Source organism: Ursus arctos, unplaced genomic scaffold (genome assembly GCF_023065955.2).
Source record: "Ursus arctos isolate Adak ecotype North America unplaced genomic scaffold, UrsArc2.0 scaffold_33, whole genome shotgun sequence".
NCBI lineage: Eukaryota > Metazoa > Chordata > Mammalia > Carnivora > Ursidae > Ursus > Ursus arctos.
Window position 1 is genome coordinate 22585644 of NW_026623019.1, and position 25128 is coordinate 22610771.

At 38.3% G+C, this 25128-nt stretch overlaps 1 protein-coding gene across 2 annotated transcripts in view; it reads right to left on the bottom strand.

Moving 5' to 3' along the window:
* Positions 1 to 8276: 8276 nt before the first annotated feature.
* KIF27 (kinesin family member 27) overlaps positions 8277 to 25128 on the bottom strand; it is an 80674-nt gene continuing 63822 nt past the window's right edge. For both annotated transcript variants that reach the window (XM_057305568.1, XM_026518774.4), the window contains 5 exons: positions 24380 to 24595; positions 19882 to 20088; positions 18272 to 18470; positions 15401 to 15565; positions 8277 to 11104 (listed from right to left, as the gene is read on the bottom strand). In XM_057305568.1, coding sequence (XP_057161551.1) covers positions 10620 to 11104; positions 15401 to 15565; positions 18272 to 18470; positions 19882 to 20088; positions 24380 to 24595 — 1272 coding nt within the window. In that variant the 3' untranslated portion in view covers positions 8277 to 10619. The remainder of the gene's footprint in view (positions 11105 to 15400; positions 15566 to 18271; positions 18471 to 19881; positions 20089 to 24379; positions 24596 to 25128) is intronic.

Sequence of the window (25128 nt, forward strand, 5' to 3'; positions counted from 1 at the left end):
AGGAATAAAATATTAAGGATCAAATTTAACCAAAGAAGCATAAGACTTATACACTGAAAACTATAAAACATAGTTGAAAGAAATTAAACAAGACTTAAAGAAATGGAAAGTCAGCCCATGTTCATGGATTGGAAGACATAATATTATTAAGAAGGCAGTACCCTCCAGACGCAGCTACAGATTTAATGCAATTCCTATCAAAATTCCAATAGTCTTTTTTTTTTTTTTCAGAAATGAAAAAGCTGTTCCTAAAATTCATATGAAAACTCAAGGGACCCCCAAATAGCCAAAACAACATTGAAAGAGAACAAAGCTGGTGGATTGACACTTTCCAACTTCAAAATTTACTACAAAGCTACAATAATCGAGACAGTGTGGTATTAGAATAAGGAAAGACATAAGCCAATGGAAAAGAATCAAGAGCCCAAAACCAAACCCAAATATCTATGATCAGTTAGTTTTCAACAAAAGTGCCAAGACAGCTCAATAAGCAAAAAATAGTTTTTCTCAACAAATGGTGCTGGGACAACTGGATATTCAAATGCAAAAGAATGAAGCTGGATCCCTACCTCACATCATACACAAAAATTAATTCAAAATATACCCAAGACATAACCATAAGAGCTAAAAACTAAAAAACTCTTAGAAGAAACCATACATGTAAATGTACACGATTTTGGATTAGGCAATGGTTTCTTAGATATGACAACTAAACCCCAAACAACCAAAGGAAAAAAAATAAATTGGATTTCGTCAAAAGCAAAAACTTTGTAATGCAAAGGCCACCATCAAGAAAGTGAAGACAGCCCACAGAGTGGGAGAAAATATTTGCAAATCATATACCTGATAAGAGACTTATATCTAGAATATATAAAGAATTCTTACAACTCAACATTGAAAAGACAAATAATTTAAAATGGGCAAAGGTTTTGAATGGGCATTACTCCAAAGATGATGCACAAATGGCCAATAAACACATGAAAAAATATTCAATGTCAGTCATTAGAGAAATGTGACTTAACACTGCAATGAAAGGGGTGCCTGGGTGGCTCAGTCAGTTAAGCGTCGGCCTTAGGCCCAGGCCATAATCCTGGATTCCAGCGATTAAGCCCCACGTCTGGCTCCCTGCTCAATGGGGAGTCTGCTTCTCCCTCTGACTCTCCCCCATCTTGTGCTCTCTCTCTCAAATAAATAAAATCTTTTAAAAAAAAACTGCAATGAGATACTATCTCACATCTGCTAGGATGGCTATAATCCAAAAAAAGACAGACAATAACAAATGTTGGTGCACTGACCCTCACACACTGCCGATGGGAATGTAAAACGATATAGCTGCTGTCAGAAACAGTTTGGCAGTTTCCCTAAAAGTTAAGCAGAATTACCATGTGACCTTGAAATTCCACTCGTAGGCATGTACCCAAGAGAACTGAAAACACTCACACAAAAACTTATACACAGATTGTTCATAATAGCCAAAAAGTGGAAATAACCCAAATGTCCATCAATTCACGAACGGATAAACAAAATGTGGTATATCCATACAATGGATTGCTAGTCAGCCGTAAAAGGAATGATATACTGTTACACGCCGCATTAGTAGATCGTGAAAACATTATCCTGAAAAGGCGAACACTGAAGGATACATACTCTTATGATGATATTGACGTGAAATGTCAAGAATAGGCTGTGCCAACGAGACAGACAGTAGATTGGTAGTTGCCAGGGGATGAGGGAAAGGGGAAATTAGGACTGATTGCTAATAGGGACAGATTTTCTCTTCGGGGAGGATGAAAATGTTCTAGAATTAGTAGGATTAGTGCATTAGTTGGACAGTGCATATACTAAAAACTACTGAATTGTGCACTTTAAGAGGGTCACTTTTATGTGAATTACATCTCCATTTAAAAAATTTTCAAGTGAAATCTCATCCTAAACTTGGAAAAAAATCATAAGCAATTGTGATCAAAGCAGTAGGTCTAGGGACAGCGTCTGGGTGGCCCCGTCAGTCGGGCATCCAACTCTTGGTTTTGGCCTCGCTCAGCGTGGAGTCTGCTTGTTCCTCTTCCTTCCCCTGCTTTCTCTCTCCCTCTCTCTCAAATAAATAAGTAAAATATATATTTTTTAAAAATCAATAGATCTAGAGCAGTTTTCTGTTTATGAAAGGACAAAACGGCCCAGCAAAATTAATCAGTGCTCTTGCCCTCTCATAATAATTGGTTGGATAGGACTTCTGTGTTCAGATACAGTTTATGATACTTGCCCCTTTTGAGCAAGCATGCTTTAGGTCAATTGAAAAGCAATTTTTAAGCCAGTGAGTTTACAACTTAGTTTTTACAGCTTTATGCGTGTGCCTGGCTCAGAAACCTGTCCAGCTAAAAAAGCCTCCTTGATTCTGTACTCCTTTATTCTGCTTTATTTTCCCCCATAGTACTTATCATTGAAATGTAAGGTCCTTGGGTGACAGGGCTTTAATTTTTTTGAGAGATTTTATCTATTCGAGACAGAGAGATACAGAGAGAGCACAAGCAGAGGGAGAGGGAGAAGAAGACTCCCCTCTGAGCAGGGAGCCCAACGACACGGGGACCTGGAGATCATGACCTGAGCCAAAGGCAGATGCTTAACCATCTGAGCCACCCAGACACCCTGGTGACAGGGCTTTTACTTCTCAGCTCTATCCTCAGTAATAAAAGGTTAATAGATAACACTACGCAGGAAGAAAGCTTTATTGATAAAATAAATATCTATAGAAATTTTCAATCTGTTGTGTATAGATGCCCTTTTTGTTATGTTCTCACAATACAAGTAACTTAAGTTACCAGCTCACCCTTTGGAAGAGGCACAAATTCTTCCCCACATTAAGAGCTAAGTCACAGGGCACTGGCCCTGGCTCTAAAGGGTGTTTGGGTTTGCTGTGGCCTGGCCAATGAAACTCACACAATCTGGTCCTTCCATCTAGTTTCCCTTCTCCTAGGAGATAGTAAACTTTGTGATAAACCTTACTGAGAAGACCTCCAGGAGAAGTATCCATTAGTATTCTTCCTTTCTGATTTATTTGTTCACAATCCACTAGAATACTTCTGATTGTAGGTTCCATTACTCTTGAAGTCTTGGCCTGTTCTTTGATTACTTGGCTGTGCAGGTCACGGGTGCTCTGATCTAAATAGAGACAAAATATTCTGTAACATTGACAGAGGCTTGCAAACTGAGGGGAATGAGCTTCCCTCAAAATGCTTATAAAGGAAAGACCACCATGGTAATGTCAGATTTCATTCTAATATGCTTCTTGTATTTAGTGGCTAAGAGTATTAGATGCCGAAGAATGAATGACTTTGCTGTTAATTTGATCACATATTTATACATGTCCCCAAAATTGACTTACTATTTTACAGTTTCCTTGCGGGGAAAAATTAATTTTAAAACATCTTTTTGACTACCACATGGAAACCATCCTTCTCAGTTTTAAGAAGTTATTTTCTACCAGAATTCATCAGTAACTCACAAATGTAATTGTTACTAAAGAAATACGGAACGAATAGGCAAAACCGGTGGTTAACCAAGTGAAAACATACTCTGGAGGGGCGCCTGGGTGGCTCAGATGGTTAAGCGTCTGCCTTCGGCTGGGCTCATGATCCAGGTCCTGGGATTGAGCCCCATGTCAGGCTCTCTGCTCGGCAGGGAGACGGCTTCGCCCTCTCCCTCTGCCTCGTCCCTTGCTTGTGCTCGCTCTGTCTCTGTCTCAAACGAATAAACAAAATCTTAAAAAAAAAAAAGAAAACTCTTTAATTCATAACTCAAATAGTCACGAAGCACTTCTTATGCCTATAAAATACTCAGCCAAGTCTTTACTTTCTTAGCATAGATTTCACATGAAACTTTTCCAGAGAATACTATTATTCCCACTGTTGCTAACAAATGTAACTAAAACTCAGAATTTGTTTAAAAATGTTTTAGGATATATGTATAAAATAAGCAACCACATTTGTGCTAAAATGTTATCCCATTTTGACAGCCAGCTCCATGGAAAATCTACTTAAAATTACATCATAAACATATATGATGTTTTAGTTTTCAAAGTGCTTTCATGTATTTATTTGATAAAGTAACAGACTATTTGCCTTATAGAAAAATTAGCAATTTCCTTCCCAATTAATTAAATAATTACTTTTAGTTGCACTTGAAAGATAAGATTTTTATTTAAAATGCAAGAGAGCAGGGGCACCTGGGTGGCTGAGTTGGTTAATGATCCAACTGTTGTTTTTTTTTTAGATTTATTTATTTATTTATTTGAGAGAGAGAGAAAGCATAAGTGAGCACAAGCAAGGGGAGGGACAGAGGGAGAAGCAGACTCCCCACTGAGCAGGGAGACCCCTGTTGGGCTTGATCTTATGGTCCTGAGATCAGCTTAACACACTGAGCCACTCAGGCACTCCAGCATCCAACTCTTGGTCTCAGTTCAGGTCTTGATCTCACGGTTGTGAGTTTAAGTCCTGCCACGCCCAGCGGGGAACATACTTAAAGAAAGGGGGGGCAGCTGGGTGGCTCAGTCAGTTAAGCATCTGACTCTTGATCTCGGCTCAGGTCATCATCTCAGGGTCATGAGATAGAGTCCCACATGGGGCTCCGGGCTGGGCATGGAGCCTGCTTAAGATTCTCTCTCTCCCTCTCCCTTTGTCCCTCCCCCACTTCCCCTAAATTAAAAAAAAAGAAGTCATATAAAATGCAAGGGAGTGATTCATAAATTACTCTTATTTTTTTTTAAAGGAAAGGCTGATGTTTCAGAAAAATATCATTATTTGATGTACTCCTATTAAGATGATAACCTGAGTCATTCTGGTCGTGTTGCGGGCATGTTTTACAACTGATGACACCTGGTGCTAGCTGGGAAAATGTCCAGTGAAACAGATAGGCTTAGTTCCATTCCAGGCTTCAGCTGGAACAATTCCAATGCTGCCCAACCCCCAGGTGATGGGCATTTCAAAAGGAGATTGGCCTCTCGGTATACAAATATATTGCCCTGTTCCCGTTCTTCCCATCTAGAAAAAGAAAAAGGATGCTAGCAAGCAAAACACAACTTGGACCATTTTAATACTTATGCACTATTACGTACATCAGCCAAATTCAGATTAACTCCTCACTCCTTTTTCTGGTGGACAGTGAAATGCCACTGCAGGCCACACACAAAACTGAATACCGTCAATTCAGCCTCTCAGGCGGGCCAGTCGCTGCTGGTTTGTAACCATGAATGGAAGTCTTTTATCCAGAGGCTTTTCAGTAGAAAAATTCAGGGATATTTTAGCAGAGAGAAAAATTACGCAAAATGGTTACGTATTATATAAAGATAAATCCTGGCAGTTTTGCCTCCAGTGCTTGCTTTGTCACACTATTCATGGCTCTTCAATGGTAAAATCGCTTCAGTTTTATTTTCTTTGGTTTGTGTCTTGGTTGTTGGAATCTATCCAAAAGTACTGTTTCTTGTAATTCTCTATTGAACAGAGCCACAATTTCCATTCAAATTCTACCTAGGGTGGCTTCTTTTCATGTAATTCTGAATTTCAGCAATCATGGGAAAAGGACCCGGTGTAAAACCTGGCATGTATCCTTTGCTGTGCAGAAGCTTTTTCTCTCTTACACCAGTTAGAATGGCAAAAATTAACAAGACAGGAAACAACAAATGTTGGCGAGGATGTGGAGAAAGGGGAGCCCTCTTACACTGTTGGTGGGAATGCAAGCTGGTGCAGCCACTCTGGAAAACAGTATGGAGGTTCCTCAAGATGTTAAAAATAGAGCTACCCTCTGACCCAGGAATTGCACTACTAGGTATTTACCCCAAAGATACAGATGTAGTGAAGAGAAGGGGCACATGCACCCCAATGTTCTTTTTTTTTTTTTTTTTACAGGTGAAGGGTAAAGCCATTAAGCATTTATTTATTTTTATAATATTTTTTTATTATATTGTTAGTCACCATACAGTACATTCCTGGTTTTTGATGTAAAGTTCCATGATTCATTAGTTGCATATAACACCCAGTGCACCATGCAATATGTGCCCTCCTTACTACCCATCACCAGTCTATCCCATTCCCCCACCCCCCTCCTCTCTGAAGCCCTCAGTTTGTTTCTCAGAGTCCGTAGTCTCTCATGCTTCATTCCCCCTTCTGATTACCCCCCCTTTCCTTATCCCTTTCTTCTCCTACCGATCTTCCTAGTTCTTATGTTCCATAGATGAGAGAAACCATATAATTGTCTTTCTCTGCTTGACTTATTTCACTTAGCATTATCTCCTCCAGTGCCGTCCATGTTGCAGCAAATGTTGAGAACTCGTTCTTTCTGATAGCTGAGTAATATTCCATTGTATATATGGACCACATCTTCTTAACCCATTCATCTGTTGAAGGGCATCTTGGTTCCTTCCACGATTTAGCTATTGTGGACAATGCTGCTATGAACATTGCACCCCAATGTATGTGTGCATATATATATATATATATATGCACACATACACAAGGTAATATTACTCAGCCATCAGAAAGGATGAATACCCACCATTTGCATCGACATGGATGAAACTGGAGGGGATTATGCTAAGCGAGGTAAGTCAAGCAGAGAAAGACAATTACCATATGGTTTCACTCATATGTGGAACATAAGCAATAGCACAGAGGACCACAGGGGAAGGGAGGGAAATCTGAAGGGGGAGACAGAGAGGGAGATGAACCATGAGAGACTATGGATCCCGGGAAACAAACTGAGGGGGGTGGGGGGAGGGGATAACAGGGTGATGGGTATTAAGGAGGGTACGTGTTGTGATGAGCACTGGGTGTTATACGTTAACTAATGAATCATTGACCACTACATCAAAAACTAATACAGTGGCTAACTGAACATAATAATAATAATAATAAACTGGCATGTATATTTTCAAATGACAAATTCAGTAGTAACTAGGAGTGTTCTTCGGGTTTAGAAATAGCCAAAGATTGAAGTTAAGTTTTAGTGTTGTTGCCAGAGAAATAAAATATATTCTCTCAAAATATTTTAGAAAATTCTTTGCTGGCCTATAGAATGCTTTAAAATAAACCTTTTAATCTCCTGTTCTTATCAGAGCTATTTGAATCCTGGAACATTGTGGGGAATGAGGGGTAAGTAAGCCATAATTGTCATATAATTTGTTGTTGGTAATTGGGGAGGAGAGGGAAGGGTCCAAGAAGTGGTTCTTTTAAAAGACCTGTCAGATCAATTAAGTTCTAACAGCATTTACCACTTTGGACTTGAAAAATTATACCTCCCTTTATATATACTGTAGTAAACTTGAAAACACATTAATATAGTATACAAACACTTTTAAAATACATTTCTTTTGTGCTACTTTAATTATACAAGTATTAACTTAAAAATGGAGTTTTAAATTTCCAACAATCTTAAGTATGAATTTTTTTAAATGCTTAGTTTTCTACTCTTCTGTGTGAATGATCTTGTTCTTTGGCCATATAAGGATCTTGTTCATTATAACAGTCTATGAGACTGTTGTATTTTTCTTTTAAATACTGTAGCAATAACTCAGTAGCAGTGCGTGTAATAATTTACCAGTAGAACCTAATAGTTAAGTCTAAGTCAATACATTTAGGTTCAATCATATTACACTGCTAGCATTTCACATACTGGCTATCCTCTTGATTCACTGTGGAAATTCCTAGGGGAAAAATACTAAAAGGGACAAAGAACTATGGAAAATATCAAAAATCAATATTATAACATCAATTTTTTCTGAGTTTTCTTTTAATTACCTCTATGTTGGGGTCAGCTAAGGAAATAACTGAAAAAGTAAAACATGTCATTCTTGCATTTGGTGCATGAGAATTTATGTTGACTGTAGAATCAAACTCCCAGTAAGGATCTGACTCCCTAGCAATTCACTCTAAGACCTTTATTAACCTTTCATATAAGACACCTGTTCTTAAATGAGCACTTATCATGTTACTGACCTGAAAAAAACAATTAGCAGAAGAAAACAAACATTAAAGCACAAAAATCACCTTCACTGATATTCTTGCCACCCATAGTTCCCATATTTATATAATTCTCCAACCCTGTTATCTTTAACACTCCAGAGTTAGGGAAGGAACTAGCACCTCACAGAGGCAAATATATTTCCTTCCAAATGCTCTAAGTGGGGGAAAAACCCATATTGAACAAAAAAATAAAAGAAAACCACAGACATATTTGATATGTGTACAAAAAGGCAGACACGATGACAAAATGACTAAGGAAAGCATGTGAAACAGAGTAAAATTTATTATTGTATATGTAAAAAAAATAATTTTACTTGCCTTGGGCGAGGTGCCTTAATTTTTCTTTCCTTTGTGAGGGCACTAAACTAGAATGACAAGAGGTTCACTTCCAGAATGTATTTATCATTCAGGACATTATTTGTATGTGTGTTTCTGTATGTACCTGAAATCTATCATAGCATATGGATATATGTTTAACCAAAAGGAAGAAAAAAAATATACCTTTCTTATTTAGAAGTCAGTTCACATTTGCATTATCAAATCTAATCACTGTTGATTGGATATAAATTTTCTTGCTTTGTAAGTGAGAGTGCTTTGGCTTTTAGAAAGTATGTTTAAATTTCCACAGGTAAAAAAAAGTATGTGTCAATTTCTTAGGCAAACTAAGATTCCAGAGTTAGCATATATTCTTATTCTAAGTTATTACTTAATCTTATAAGGAATTTATGATTAGAACCTTCATTAATAAATATATATTCATTAATAAATATATCATTGTTGTGCTTTGTTAGGGTACTGGCCTTTGCCACTATATGTAGTATAAACACACACACATTACATACGATATATATTAAGTATACATCATACGAACTAGAGGCAAAAAGAAGAAACTAGCTTAAAACCAGAATCTGACTTGAAATAGTCTCTGCTAAAAATACATTTTGCGAATTAGTTTGTAATTGCTTGTCTAAAGCAGTTTCTCTTTGGGCCAATGCTGTACACTGTGGTTCAATTCCCAGTAAGTCCCCGGCAGTCTATTGAACCCACAATGTAAATGGAGCTCGGTACCCATGCTTAACAGATACAGAAACTATTCACTGATTTAGAAGTTTGTTTTGTTTTGGTTTTCTTCTCCTCTAGGAACTGGTTTTTAGCAATGGGAACAAGGAACCCTACTCCCTAGGGACTAGAAACCAGAAAAAAAAAAACAAAACCTTAAGTATTTGAGCAGAAAGTGATAGCTGGGGTCTTAGGTAAGACGGGCAGGGTCAATAACAACAAAGGAAAAGGACAAAAGAAAAATATTAGTAGCAGCATCACCTAAGAAAAACTGGAGTCAGCAAGAATTGAGGAGACATCCATAAGTCAGGGTGGTTTTACTACTGCCCCACCCAAACAGTAGTTAGTTTAAGAAACAACTTTATTTTACAAGTGAAAATTTGGAAAAGTAACAAAAATAATGACACAAAAAACAAAAAGTAAGAAAATACCTCTGGTCATTATAATGGGATGTTTTCTGTGATTAAAAAGTATGATGAAAAAGTACAAAGTATTTTTTGGGCAAATCAGTGTTTTAGTTCTTAATTCCAAACTGAAGTTTATATTATATAATAAGATTTAACTGCAAAAATCTTGAAGAAAAATTTCGTTTACATATTTACAGCCCCAGTACAGTCTGGCCTGCCTGTGTGCAAGACCCGAGTAAGCGGGTTGTAGAGAAAAGTCTCCGATTAGGCCCATCAGATTTTTAGTTAAAGAGCCTCTGGTGAGACTTCAAGCTTTACAGGCATACTCCGTGTGACCAGGTATCTTTTCCTTGAAGCGCCAGAACGCCTTACCGTTATTCTGTCTGTTTACTTGTGGCATGGAACTGCATCCTTTCCCCCCAATCTAGTAGCCTAGGGAGAGACAGGTTGAATAGACAGGGTAGGAGTGAGATGAAAACTTATATTCCATAATATTAGCAAACCAACAACATGACATTCTAAAAACAATCCCAGAAAAAGAGCAGAGCACCGTGTTTAAAAAGTCAAGACTGATCACTCAAGCTCTGTGGACTCTGAAGACCATAAATGAACCCATAAACCGAGTCAGTTGCCTTAAACCCACAGACTGCATTTGGCGCAGATTTTCATATGTGCCAAAACATATGCAGCAGGTAACTCCCCCTTTCATACAAGCAATCTTTAACTGGATCTCTTCAAAATAACAAATATATTTGAGAATAACAATATTATAAACTTGTAAGGTGTAATTAATGTATTATAACATACTTTTATATTATATAGCAATATTACTATTCCACTCTTTTTCTTCTTTCTATATGCCTGGATTTTAAGCAAATTTATAAGTGGAAATATTTAAATGTTCCATTGCTTGACAGTACTGGAAAACATGTTCACTTGGTTATTATGGAAATATCTGCAAATAATTAAAACTCCCCAAATATACCATAGAAGACATACACATCTATAGTATACAAAACAATACCTTCCTCCCCTTCTTCCTTTATCCTGAAGGAAGAGCTAGTGAGCATAAGCTTTAATTTCTAACAGGTTAGACAAAGGAATCTTACACCTCTACTCAATTAAAAGTTCTATTATTAAAGGCCTAAGTTTTTAAGTCACTCGGTTTCCTAGCCACTTCAATGGAATCAGCAGTCATAGATCCAACCCCAACTCCAAGACTGGAACGTCGTAAGGATAGTTCCAAGGCAGAAATCTGACGTAACTCTTTACGACACAACTTTACAGACGTGACACCATGAAGCTGTCCCACATTTCCCACAGGCTGAATTTGGAGTAATGGTCGATTGTGAGATTTTGTAAAATGATTTTCATCTAGTTCTATTTTATCCTCATGGTTTAACAAATGCCCACTAGTGGGCGCTAAAGAGCTACAGATTGAAGGTAATTCTGGGCCATCTTCCCAGAGCTTCTGAGGATTTGGTTGTGTTCTTAAACTGCTTGTTGAATTGTCTAATTCTCTTTCTCTTCCACTTAATTTCATACTTTCGGTTCGGGATGCCCATTTTAGTTCTTCTGGAACCATGTCTGCTTCTTCAGGGTTCAGAACTCTATCCCCAGCATCATGATCTAAAAATAATATAAAAAGCAAAAAAATTAGAGATTTCCTCAAAAACAGGTTTTTTGATCATGCTATCCTAACATAAGTATATTATCATCACTCAATATAAATGATGTCATTCAGCTTTTTTTCTTTGTTAGGTGACTTAAACAGAAGTTTCACTTATAGGCATTTTGCATGTGAATAACTGAGAACTTTTAATTCACAGAACAAAGTTGAGAGAATAGTCATCTAGTGATTTTGTTTTTCCCTGGAAACACAGGAGTGCTTTGGACCTCTCTGTGCCCTTCCACAGCTGCCCTCCGCTGCCTTGCCGCTGGTGAGCCATAGTCCACATCTTGGCTAAGTGAAGCCGGTTCTGGGGAATACTGGCTCTATGCCTGGGGGATCTTTCAGGATGTGGCATTGTGTATGTGAAAATCTAGTCTTGGTTAGAACTCCCAGCCCGATGGCAGGGTTCTGCTCCTTGAAGGTACTCTGGGGATCCACCATCAAAACGGAAATGACAGCGTACCCCTCAGTGGGGATGCCCTGCTGGGATGAGTGAAGGAGTGAGTGAAGAGATCAAAGCTTCAGGTCTTCAAATCATAGAATTATCTAATATCAAAGACAAAAATTTACTTAAGAGAAGTCCATATAGGCCCGAGACCTAAAATGATGAAAAACGCCAACTTTAATGTACACTGACACGTGATTAGTACACTTCTAGTCCCATGAATACCAAGTTTAAAAAGAGAAGTTGCACACTGGCAGTCCCTAGCCAAATCTGGCCCACAGACATGTTTTATTTAGCCAATGCAATAACACGTGACCCCCAATTTTTTAATTGGAAAGTTTCATATAAAAATATAGATTTCCATCTTTTCTAGAAAAAAAATGAGAACTGACAATTTCTGCCTGGCCACAGCAGCTGCAGCAGAGCTAGCCCTGCCTGTGTAGACAACTGCTACCTTCCCTACTGCTCACCTTGGCTCCCTGGTTCCTGGAGGCATTTCTGTTTGTGACCCCTGGTTGAAAACATAATTGGTTTTATAACTTTTAAAATATTCTCACAAACAAACCAGCTGAAATAACAAATGACATAGATTCTCACAACTAGCAGATATTCAGAAAGTTGACTGAAGACAGTGGCTCTCCAACTTTGCCCACATTAGTCATGGAAAGCTTTTAAAAATTGATGCTCAGGTCCCAGTGTCTGGGGGAGGGAGCCAGACATCTTATTTTTGAAAGATCATATGTGAAAGAGTGAGATGGGCTCACTGGAGAAACTCCCTCCCTACCCGACTTGGATATTTCACAGGGGAAAGTTTCCCTCTTCCAGAATTTTCCATTAGGGAACAAACCAAAGACTAGTTCACCTGAGGTCAGAGAGTGAGGAGAAGAAGTTAGGATTCCAACCCAATTCTTCTGACTCAAGTAGCCTCACACAGAGTTTTGCAGTGACTTAAATTGACACAAGGATAGAGTTTTAAATATTTAAATAAGTACATCGACTGCATGTCCATATAAACTGATTTCATCCTCACACCCTAATATATTCGTTAGAAAACAGATGCACTATAACAGAGGCATGACTAAGAGGTAATCAAGATATTTTAGTCTAAAGATTAATTTTTCTGCATTTGAAAATGCTAAAAACACTCAAGTGTTAAAATATAAATGTGGTATGCAAACAACAAAAGGGCTATATCAAAAACCAATGAACTGAATACCAAGACGGTTAAGTGTTAGGATCACTGATTATGAAGTGTATAATACTTTTTAGGGGACTCAGAATTTGATATATATAAATTGCAGTATTTATAATTCAAACAAATCTTGTTTAATGTCATTATATTATAAGAATAGCATTTTGAGATCGGGTATATATAATACAAGCTATAGCTCTAATATGATTCCAACTGTAATTTTTTTAAAGCATGGGGACAATACTGAAAAGAGTTATGCTAAATATTAATAGTTGTGGGTAGAATTATGGGGTGATTTTTTTCCAGCTCTTTTTCTATATTTTCAAATTTTCTACAATGACTATTATTTTTATTACTGTTTATAGATGTTTCTAGGCGGGATAGCACGTTAGCTGAAATAATACCTTCAACATTAGTATCAAGACTAGATTTCCTGGGGCGCCTGGCTGGCTTGGTTGGTAGAGCAGGCAACTCTTGATCTCAGAGTTGTGAGTTCGAGGCCCACTTTGGTAGCAGAGTTTACTTAAACACGAACAAACAAGACTAGATTCCTAAGTAAGTGGGTCAGACAGGTGTCATCATTTTACATAACTCCAAGATTACTTAACTTTTTCAGTTTTTTGCATTTGTCTCATTAAAGAGCAGGCTGAAGGTGCAGAACAAGGATGAAACCTCTCTATCACCATACCACACTGGCATTTTAAAAGACGTCTAGTTGACTCGTAATATAAACATGGGCCATTTAAACACTAGATACCTAATTTCGGATGTCTCAAGTTTGAAAGTGGATTTTTTAAAGCTAAAATGGTCTTATGCTGATTGTTCTGTTTGCTACTTAACGCCTGTTTACATTTTAATTTTTTGTAAGTCGTGTTTCAAGTAAAAGGTTCAGCTATGTAGTGCAGGCAGTATTTCAAGTAAATGTTTTAGTTACATTAGCACCTCTGCTTTACTATGTTGAAAATCAGAAAATGTAGTCTCTCTGGCAGGATCTGTCTGTGTCACATCTCTGTCCTAAGACAACTCTTATCCTAGAATATTAAACCAGGAATCATAAGATGAAGGACCTTAGCCCATGTTCTAATTACTGTTGTGTTTGTAAGTTACTTGACCTAAGTTTCAATTCTCTTTTCTAAAAATGGCATTAGCAGACACTGACCCACCTTGAGTTTGAGGGGTAAATAGAATTACTTGTGAAAATGTCTATAAATTATAAGTATCATAAGTATAAGGTAACATTAGAACTACTTTTCTAAGATATTACTGTTTTAAACTTTAAAGCTAGGTTAATTCTGCTGCCATTACATATTCAGCACACATCTTTTCATTATGCATACATACAGTTTTCACTGGTCTCTTTACAATCTTGTTGTACCTATCTCTAAGCAGTCTTCTTTATAGGTACAGAATAGGTCTGTGTTCCTAAAAGGTTGTAAAGTCAACTTTGCATAAGCCATACTTGACTTAGTAGAAGAATATCTTCTCTAAAAGCAGGTTCATTCTTTCATAAAATGTAAAATATATTAGGGTGCCTGGGTGACTCAGTCAGTTACGCATCTGCCTTCAGCTCAGGTCATGATCCCAGGGTCCTGGGATCGAGCCCTGCTTTGGGCTCCCTGCTCAGTGGGGAGTCTGCTTCTCCCTCTACTTCTACCCCTTCTCCCTGCTCACGCTCTCTCTCTCGCTTGCTCTCTCTCAAATAAATAGATAAAATCTTTTTAAAAATGTAAAATATATTATTTTAGAAATATTGATTCTTCTCTAATTGGCAGACTTAAAGAGGGTATATTTTAATCACGGCACTTTCTAGTTACGTCATATTTTAGGGTGAGGGTCAGGCAGACAACTATTTTTGTTTACAGAGACAAATACAAATTCAATATCTAATTCTAAATAACCAAATCAAAACGTTTGTTTTGTTTCTTACATTCCACTTAGGAGTCAGATCGTATGGTATTTGTCTTTCTCTGACTTATTTCACTTAGCATTATACCCTCTAGATCCATCCATGTCCTTGCAAATGGCAAGGTTTCATTCTTTTTATGGCTGAATTACTATTCCATTGTATGTATACATCACATCTTCTTTATCCATTCATCTATCAGACACTTGGGTTGATTCCATAATTTGGTTATTGTAAATAATGCTACAGTAAACACAGGGATGCTCCTATCTTTCCGAATTAGTGTTTTCATATTCTTTGGGTAAATACCCAGTAGTGGAATTACTGGGTCATGTAGTAATTCTGTTTTTAATTTGAGGACTCTTCACACTGTTTTCCACAGTGGCTGCACTGGTTTGCATTCCCAACAGCACACGAGGGTTCCTATTTCTCCGCATCCATGCCAATACTTGTTGTTTCTTGTGTTATTGGTTTTACCCATTCTGAAGGTGGGAGGTGATGCCACACTGTGGTTTTGATTTGCATTTCCCTGATGATTAGTAGGACTAGAAAACTAATTTTGTTCATAGAGACAAATACGTACAAGTTCAATATCTAATTCTAAATAACCAAATCAGTTGGGGAAAGGCTAGACTATTACGTCGGGCACCACTTCACCAAGTACTAGATATGTCAAATACCGTCAGCATGAAAAGTAACACTAAAGGTCTTACGTTCAGATGGTACTAGTTGCCGCCGAACTGCTTCCCCTATCAATTCCTTAAGTTTCTTCTTAAGATCTCTGCTGGTTTTCTTATAGAAATAAAGATCTTTTTCCAGCTGCTGGATTTTATCTTCATATGTTTTTAACATTTCCATAAGGCCTTCGCCATCTTGCTCTATGAAACAGAGATTTACATTTAAAATCAGTTTAAACTAAACGACTCAAAATTATGTTCTAACACAGTCTCCAGACTATACTTAAAGGGTCAGAAGTATGTTACATGTATCTGTTACCTGAATGGATCTGCTTTCAGCTACACTTTGGATTCTTCTGCCCTTAGACACCTTCTCTGCCCAACCCCCTACCAACTACCACTTCTTCATGATTCATAAGCACTTTCTGAGTAACATGAACTAGATTTATCCTCAGAAAAGCAGAAACAAGGTGTTTTCTATAAAAATTCACGTTTAGGACTCTGTCCATGAGTGCATCAGTATCTTTTTTTTTTTTTTAAAGATTTTATTTATTTATTTGACAGAGATAGAGACAGCCAGCGAGAGAGGGAACACAAGCAGGGGGAGTGGGAGAGGAAGAAGCAGGCTCACAGCAGAGGAGCCTGACGTGGGGCTCGATCCCATAACGCCGGGATCACGGCCTGAGCCGAAGGCAGACGCTTAACCGCTGTGCCACGCAGGCGCCCCGCTGCATCAGTATCTTATTTAAAGTTCATATCAGGGGGCGCCTGGGTGGCTCATTTGGTTAAGCATCTGCCTTCAGCTTAGGTCATGATCCCAGGGTCCTGGGATCGAGCCCCACATCAGGCTTCCTGCTCAGAGGGGAGTCTGCTTCTCCCTCACCCTCTGCAGAATCCTTCTCCGTGTGCACTCACACACTCTCTCTCTCTGTCAAACAAATAAAATCTTTTTAAAAAATAAAAATAAAAAAAGAAAGTTCATATCAGGAACGGTGGATATATGGAAAGTCACAGGCCCGGGTTTACAGGCCCAAGAAATCTACAGCCAAAAAACCCCAAAACCAAAAATCTGCCACAAAAGAGGCTAGAGATATAAAACTACAAAAGAAAACACCCATACAAAAAAAGAGGGGAAGAGCATAAGTTGCAGCTTATGCTACAATATAACTTAAAGCTTCTAATTAATATTTATGAATATCTACAACTGTCCCTATTGGGTATGTTTTAGAACCAGTAAAACCTAGTTTATGGACCTGCTGCGAATACATACTCTCAGACCTACTCTTTCCTACTCTTGTATTTATAAAATGATCCTACTGGGTTTTTTAAATTTTTTTTATTTATTTTATTTATTTAAATTCAATTAGCCAACATACAGTACATCATTAGTTTTTGATGTAGTGTTCAATGATTGATTAGTTGCATTTAACACGATCCTACTGGTTTTAATTTTCTTTTGTTGTAACTGGCTATTTTGAAAAAATTTATCTAAGTATATTAGATATTTTAAATTCACCCATTATCTTGTATTTAAAAATACTTTAAGGGGTGCCTTTATGGCTCAGTCAGTTAAGCATCAAGCTATTGATTTTTGGCTCAGGTCATGATCTCAGAGTTGTGGGATCCAGCCCCATGTTGGGCTCCACACTCAGTAGGGAGTCTTTTTGAGATTCTTTCTCTCTCCCTCTCCCTCTGCCCCTCCCCACCATACTCTCCCTCTCTCTAAAATAAACAAATAAATCTTTAAAAAATAAATAAAATACTTTAATAACACCATAAATCAGAATCCTGATAAAGAATGTCATATGTCAACTGAATTTTATAAGACATATTCATTTGAAATTAGAAAATTCATAAATTGTTATCATTTTTCACTGCAACTTTGTTGCAAAAAACTTTTCCCAGTCATAGAAATGAATGATTTATGAAATGTTCTCATTTGGCTGTAGCTTTTGTGGTACAATGCCAATCACTTGAAAAATACATTAAAAATTCTATTAAATTATCACTTTAAAGAGACGTAAGACAGAACAAAAAATAAGGAAAGGAGAGCATGTTTGAATGAAGTGACGTATAGGATCCTGTCAAGGAAATCCCGTCATGAGGCAACCTGGTTGTTAATTGACTGGTTATAGAATTAACTTAGAGGCAAATTGCCTCAACACTCAAATGTATATATTTTCCAATTTTCTGCTTACTGAGGTTGTTTCTCCAGATCCTTTCTAACCCATTTCCAGCTATAGATACACAAGAATCAAGACTAAGCAGCTAAGCAGCCTGGACTGAAGCATTCCCAGTACTGCCAGGCAGTGATTTTGTTGCCATAGCAACTCTTTGTGTACTGGCCAAATGCCCAGGTAACACGAGGACCAACCGCCGTGACAGCTCTTTCCACACCAGAGTTGACGGCTGAACTACTGTGCACTGATAACAGTATGTGTCCATCGGTCGTAGACTAATTTTGACCTACATTATAACCTTAATGCATAAAATTTATAACCAACTGAAAATTATAACAAGAAATATAACTAGAAATCTGACAGAGCCTATCACTTTAATTATGTGAAGGGAAAGTAATTTAAGTATCAAAGTACTACATCCTTGAGAGAGAGACACTTTTCAACTGTACACCATGAAGCCAGAAATCCCGCATTTGTACGTAAAAAATAGCCCAACAACAAACGGGTGGGAGTTCTTACGTGTGGCACTGGGGACAGGCAGACGGACGGCATTTCAAGCACCAAGAGCCCAGTCAACTATCCCCACGTGCAGCAACGCAGACATGTGAAGCACCAAAACAAATATAAGTAGCAACTGTTTATTCATGTTGGGCTTTTCTGCCCTGTCTTCCTTTCCCAGCCCCTCCAACACATCACCTTTCCACAACTGACCAGAAGGGGCAGGTACCTTGAAAATGATGTAACAGCAGCTGCATTTTTTGCTCATGTTCCTTTTGCTGAAGGGTCAGTCTCCGGTCGCACTGCAATTTCAGATGTTCCAGTGCAGATTCCAATTCACGAACCATATTATCCCGTTCCAGAACCTTCATTTTCATTTCTTCATTCTGTAACTGTAGCTTCCGTTCGGTTTCTCGCAAATTGACCACCTAGCAAAGACATTTTTTGATCTTTTAAGTGTGTCTTAGATAGCCTAATGTAATAATCTACTTCTCTTGGGCTCCATGAAGAACTTCCTTAGTCACCATGGTAAAACTAAGCAAATGCTTTGTAACATACCCAACAAAATAACCTAACAGCCTTTTGAGTTTGTTGGGATTCTGAAGTGGTAACAATTTCACTTTAAATATAACGTGGCTCTAACTATCACCCGTCCATCATCTCTTAGACATGGTCACGGCAATTTACATTTACAATCCTCTAACTCCATTTCTCTAGTCTAAATAGAGAACAGGAACCTACAGCCTCTTGTAACATCTAGATACCTCCCAGTTTTAACTCCAAAATGGATGTTATAAATAAGTAACGCACATTTAAAAACTATAAGAGTCCAGTCTCAGATTGTGCATTTAGTCCAACGGGTTCCTCTCTGCACTGCTATGAAGTGAATATACTGCAATGGATGTGTCAGAGAACTTGCTAATGTAATGACCTTCTCTCTAGAAAAATACTCATTTCTACGAAAGGTACCCAGGGTCAGAAAATCCACTGACCTTGGCCTGGGTGGTTTGGGTTAAGAACCCTTTTTCAAAGAACACCAGAAAAGAATTCCATCAAAGCTTCCGATGGCACCGCACCATTTTTCTGCCCCCCACACATGCAGTGATTGGAGGCGCTGTTATCAATAATAGCTTAATCCTGACAGTCATTACCCAAGAGGGGCTCTGGCTCCAACATTTCCATTCATTTTTTCAGCTTTATGTTACTTGTCTAGCAGAACTGAAACTTTATTTTTAAAACTCCAGTGTTTTATTTTTCATTAATTGTCTGATATTCCCTTAAACTGAAGATCCCTTTCAGAGAAAAGAGTTATTATTTGCTTAACACTTCATAATATATACCTTAAGTGAAGACATTATTCAGGTTAAGGCTAAAATCTATTCTCTTTGTCACTGATGCATTACTTCATCTTCATTTCAGGTCATAGGTATGATGATAAAGTACAGGTACGCCTACCCCATAGCTATGAAGGAAAGGGAGCCCGAACTTGGAGGGCCCTTGATTTTTCATGAATGCTGAGACAACAAGCAAATCTAGAAAATATCCAAGAAATAGTGACTGAGGAATATAACTTGAATTCTTGGGTTTTTAAAACTATTTCCAAAAGCCCTCCTTTCAAAAGGCCCTTCCAACTTTAAGAACCTCCCCAAGTGAGGCCTACCTAATACTTGCATAAGCACACAGCTTTCAGATGACCACATTCAGCAGTGAAAGGAGAAATCATGCTTAAATCTGTAGTTACGCCATCAAAGTTTTAGGCCTCTCAATTTCTGAAACGTGAGATGTGTAAACATCTTGGCCCCCCTGTGTAAGAAAATCCTCTGTCCCTCCGAAACATACCTTATTGAAATATCTGAAAAGAATAGCTCTAATCTCAACAGGACTCAGGCAAATGAGTTTTTCCAAGACATTTGCTTCACTACAAGAGAGGTTTTGGAGTGAAGCTCTGAGCGAGTTCTGGCGACTCTGGATACTTTCATTCTTGTATTCAATTGCAGCTTCCAAAGCTTCGATCCCTTCTTCAAGTTGGAAAAGAACATGTTCTTCCTAGATATAATATAACAGAAATCACTCATGTCAAATGAAATCATATAACTTGGACTTTGTCATACACTAAGATCTCCCTATGCTGAGTCTAATGGACGTTACCATTCTTCTATTAAATTTTAAGAAAATGTTTACTGAGTGCTTGCTACCGCTACACGGTGCACTACGTGTCTACACACACATATATAAAACATGCAGTCACCGAATCCTCGCACTAAACCTCATGTATGAAACGTCCCAAGGTCATACAGCAAGTGCTGAGAACCAAGGAATACACTTGAACAAGCCTCAGCCTCCAGGACCAGCTCTACAGCCATGTATCTCCCTCCACAGGTCCTCAAGTGCACATTAGGTGTTAGATCTGGAGACGCCCTGGTGTCCCTTCAAGGACCTATCGAAACAATATACTGCCAGGAGGGAAAGAAGACATAGATTTAGAAGGAATTAGTAAGAACTAGTCAACAGAAGAGGGTCTCTGGGGAAAGAGTATGGCATTTAAATAAAGGTATGGAGGATTTAAGGACATGAACCATTTCATAAAATTTCTATGAGAGGTCATTAAAGGGCAAACAAAGGCATTAAAAATGTCGACAGCAAAACATTTTTTTCATAAGCTAAAGAAGATCTCCTTTGTAGGGGGAAAAAAACCCTGATGAATCCCTGTCAGAAAACCTAGCAGTTCTTTGAACTATCCAAACATCTTATCTGAGGGTGTCCAAATTTCTAGTAAGAAATTATTTCACTTGGTGAGACTTGGATAGATATTTCTATATACCTGTAATATGTGTGGTGGAGGTTACCACAACTTTCGGTTCCTTGAAGGCCGACCATCTTGTCCAATACTCATGTCCCTATTGCCTAGCACAGTACTTATCACATAGGTTAAACTCAGTAAGTATCTGCTGAATGGGTTAATGAGGAAAAAGGAGAAAAAAATATTTTCATATGTCTGATTATATGACCCAAATATTTCTCTCTACTCCTTCCCCCAGCATTTCAAAGGAAAATGATGGTTAATATTTCTGATCTACCTAAAAAACAGAATGACTTCCAGAACTCCTTTTTCGGAATTCAGGGGAAAGGTATGTAAGAACCTATTCCAGTGGGAGGTTGAATAATCCTTATTTTTAAAAGCCACTTTATAAAAATCCCCTGAAAGAGCCATTTTGAAAAAAAAAAATATTCAACAGCCATTTTGTTTCTCTGTGCAATCACCAAGCATCAAGAATTTGATGATTTGATCATCACTCCATCTGGAAGAAAATAATATTCACCTTTTGAAGAAAAACAAACTTAAGTCCTGAAAGGTACGTTACTGAATGGATAAGAGGAACCAGAAAATAACAGTGGATTATCCAAAGAACATATCTGACTTCTGAAAAATGCATACTATGATATTTTACCAAAAACAAATGTGGTAAGAGTTTGCCTTTATATATGTCTGAGAACAATTTGGCAGAATTTAGTATCTACCCTTTTGGACCTAAGCTAGGGAAGTACTGCGATAGTGTAAGGCAGTATGACTACTGAACCCCGAGGGTGGCCCCCTCCAGTGAGGCCGTGGGAATAGTCATGATTGCCTCTAACCCATCAACAGGTGTGGCAAGATGGATGGCAATGAGAAACCGGTCCAGCATGGAAAATTTGCCACATCACAAACAACAGATTATCCAGTTGACTCGGCTTTATCAGAGAGCACTGCTTTTCACACATGCACCAGGGGTCCTGTTAAAATGCAGATTTCTCATTCAACAGCTCTGGGTGCCCCCTCCCCCCCCCCCACCCCGGGTTCTGCGTTTCTAACAGGCTCCCAGGTGATACTGCTGTGGATCCAGAGACCTCACAACTGAGAGCAACAAGGACCTAAAACAGTGGTCTCCAAACGGTTTAGATCACACTTTCCTATCAGTAAAAAACAAACAAACAAACAAGCAAACAAAGCGAAAACTTTTAAGTAAGCACTGCATAGATGTATATTTCTCCATAAATTATATGCACGGTCTAACGATAAAACATGAAATTGAAAGTGTAAAAGGTGAAATAAACATAGATACGATAGTTCTTATATTTTCTTCCTATATCCCACTTACGAGCAACTGCTCTGCATTATTAGAAAAATGGAGTTGGAAGTATTTTTTTTTTTATTTGTTTAAGGAGTTTTCCAAAAAAGGAAGTATTTGTCTATATTCAGTTGTTGGGTAATCCCATACTAGTATAGTGATCTAAAATCAGTCACTCCCCATTAACTAATACGATTATGAAAATGATTTTAATTTATTGTGGAAAGAGAAAATAATCCTAAAGTCGTTCAAAGAGATCGGAGCAGCAGACTGTTCCACCTCGATTTTACTGGTGTCTTGTGTCACATCAGAATCGCGTGTTCCCGATCCTCTAGATCGAGCTGCTAAGAGTGATCTTGGCTTTAAGACAGTGGTGAGCACAGAGCCCGCTTCGGAGGGGCACGAAGAAGAAACAGCCTTGCGGCAGAGGGCTGCAGAGAAGCTCACATGGCTCATGGAACCCCGGCTAATAGGAGGCTCATCATGCCCTCAAACCAATCCAGACTGGCTGCTGAACAGGTATGACCACGGTTTTCACCACAAACCCTACATAATGAGCTGTCGTTACAGAACTGCACGTGAAACAGAAAAGCCAATGTTTCTGGATGGTAACAGGCCCTCTACCCTTCTGCAAACATAATTTGCTCATTCCCTTCTCCATGCCTTATTTAATGGCGCTCTAGCTACAAAGGCCTTCTTTCTTAGATCTCCCAATATCATGGTTTTCATAATTCAGCCTGAGATTCCAGTCCACCGAAGCAGCCTTGATGAATCTTCCCCCCAAATGACCCCTGCATTGTTTTGTATAAATAATGTAACAAGTAGAGTTTTAGTATATTATTATAACTTGCTTTTTTTTAATGTTGTTCAGGGTTTAGAGTCTTCTTGTATCTGTCTCTTTTCCCCAGATAGATAAAATATGAATTTCTCAAAAGAGACATAATGCTTTTTACTTTTTTTGATTTCTTCCGTAGGGCCCAGTAACAGTCCTAGGCAGGTAAGAATTCCTTAAATACTCCTATTTTGCGGTATCTTGGGCTCTCATACCTTCAAATCTACAAGGCCAGGCTCCAATTTAACACACTCGGCAGGACAGTCTGATTCTCTGGTCCTCTGCACAGCTACTCGGGCTATAGAAAGGGGCAGTGAGGTTTATAATGCCACATAGCCCCCAACCCAGTCGGTCTTCAGTTCCTTTCATCCACGCAGTGACCAACAATCTAATTTTATGAAATCCTCGCTCCTGTTCCTTCTTAACCAGCCCCCCTTAACTTTCTCTCCCACTTGCTCCATTCTAAAACTATGTAAGATTCAGCAAGGTGCATGATTCCCAACTACTCACTTTCTCTTAGCAATTCTCTCTTGCTTTGGTCATGACAGGACATCAACAAAAAATATTTGCAGAGAAATTCAGGCTCAAAAATTCATACTTGTCTGATAAAGTAAGGGATGGGTACCAGTGCCAATTGATGTAAAATTCTGAAAAAAGACAAAGTCTTGGGGAATTTGACAACCATAAATGTACTATCTTTTACAGTTTAAAAAAAGAAAGGTGAGGAGCCATACGCTCCTCATAAATGAAGACTCAAACTGAGAGGTATTTTAATTTTTATAGTTTTTATATTTTTTCTTTTTTTAAATTTTAATTCAATCAGCCAACTTATAGTACATCATTAGTTTCAGATGTAGTGTTCAATAATTTATCAGTAGTTGATAAATTATCAAAGGTATTTTTATTGGGATTTGAATTCCATGCATCTACTCGGCTAGAACATGCTCTCAAAGGTTGGGACTTACCCCAGAATTACCCCTTAATGCCCTAGCCATTCATAGCATGTGACAGATTACCTAGGATCGTTCGAGAAAGAAGCAGAGAGAGAAGGTAGGTGCTCTCTTTGAAAGAACTGAGGAAAAGAGTCCTTGAAATCATCTTCTGTATTCTGTGATGTCTGGTGAGAAACCCCAGCTGAGAAAGGCCCTATTCAAGGGAAGTATTAGTTTCCCAATCCCTGGCAATGCCAGCAAGGGGCCACGTTCATGGACCCACGTGGTAGTCTAGCATGCCTTACGGCACCTAACAGGAGCCAGTAAACTCATGACATCTGACAAAGTCTCAAGGAAACGAAAGTTTGCCAGATTTCTCATTTTTATGTTTAAGTTAACAAAGACACAGGAAATCATTCGAGTGACCCATCATAGAGCACTTCCAGTTCTAAAGAATATGGACTTACTTCAGGTGATAACACACTACCATTTTTAAGCTTCTCATCCACACTGTTTTTTCGTCTCTGTAGCTGATCCTTTTCTTTCTGAAGGGCGTGAACTTGTTCTGAAATCTTGATTTTCTCCTCAGCTGTGCTGCGTTGAAGCTCTACATTCTTTTCAGACAACTCTTGGTCCAACAAGTCCAGGCGAGTTGATATTTTCACGCTATCTGTGTGTAAGATCTAAAAAGACACAATCAACCAAACACCCGCAAAATAGTCGAAATCCAGACGGCATATAAATTAGAAAAATAGAGAAAATTGCTAACTGAATATATTTTTAGTTTCCACATTGTTGTTTTCTCGTGGGGTTTTTGTTGGGGGGCAGGGTTCATTTTCTAAAATCTGGAGTTGAATGCCTCTTTTTAAAAAAATGGAGATTCAAGGGGCGCCTGGGTGGCACAGTTGGTTAAGCGTCTGACTCTTGATTTCGGCTCAGGTCATGATCTCAGGGTGGCGAGATCAAGCCCCATGTCAGGCTGCACCCTGGACAAGAAGCCTGCTTGAGATTCTCTCTCTCCCTCCCCCTGCCTTCCCCCACCCCACTTATACTCTCTCTCAAAAAAAATAAATAAATAAAAATGGAGATTTAAATGTTGAATTTATTGCCAAGTATTGCTTGGCTGCACCAGACTACAGAATACTGGTTCTGAGAGGTAGTATTTTTTTTTTTATTATTTCCTAAATTAAACTTTTCTTCCTTGGACTGTTACATG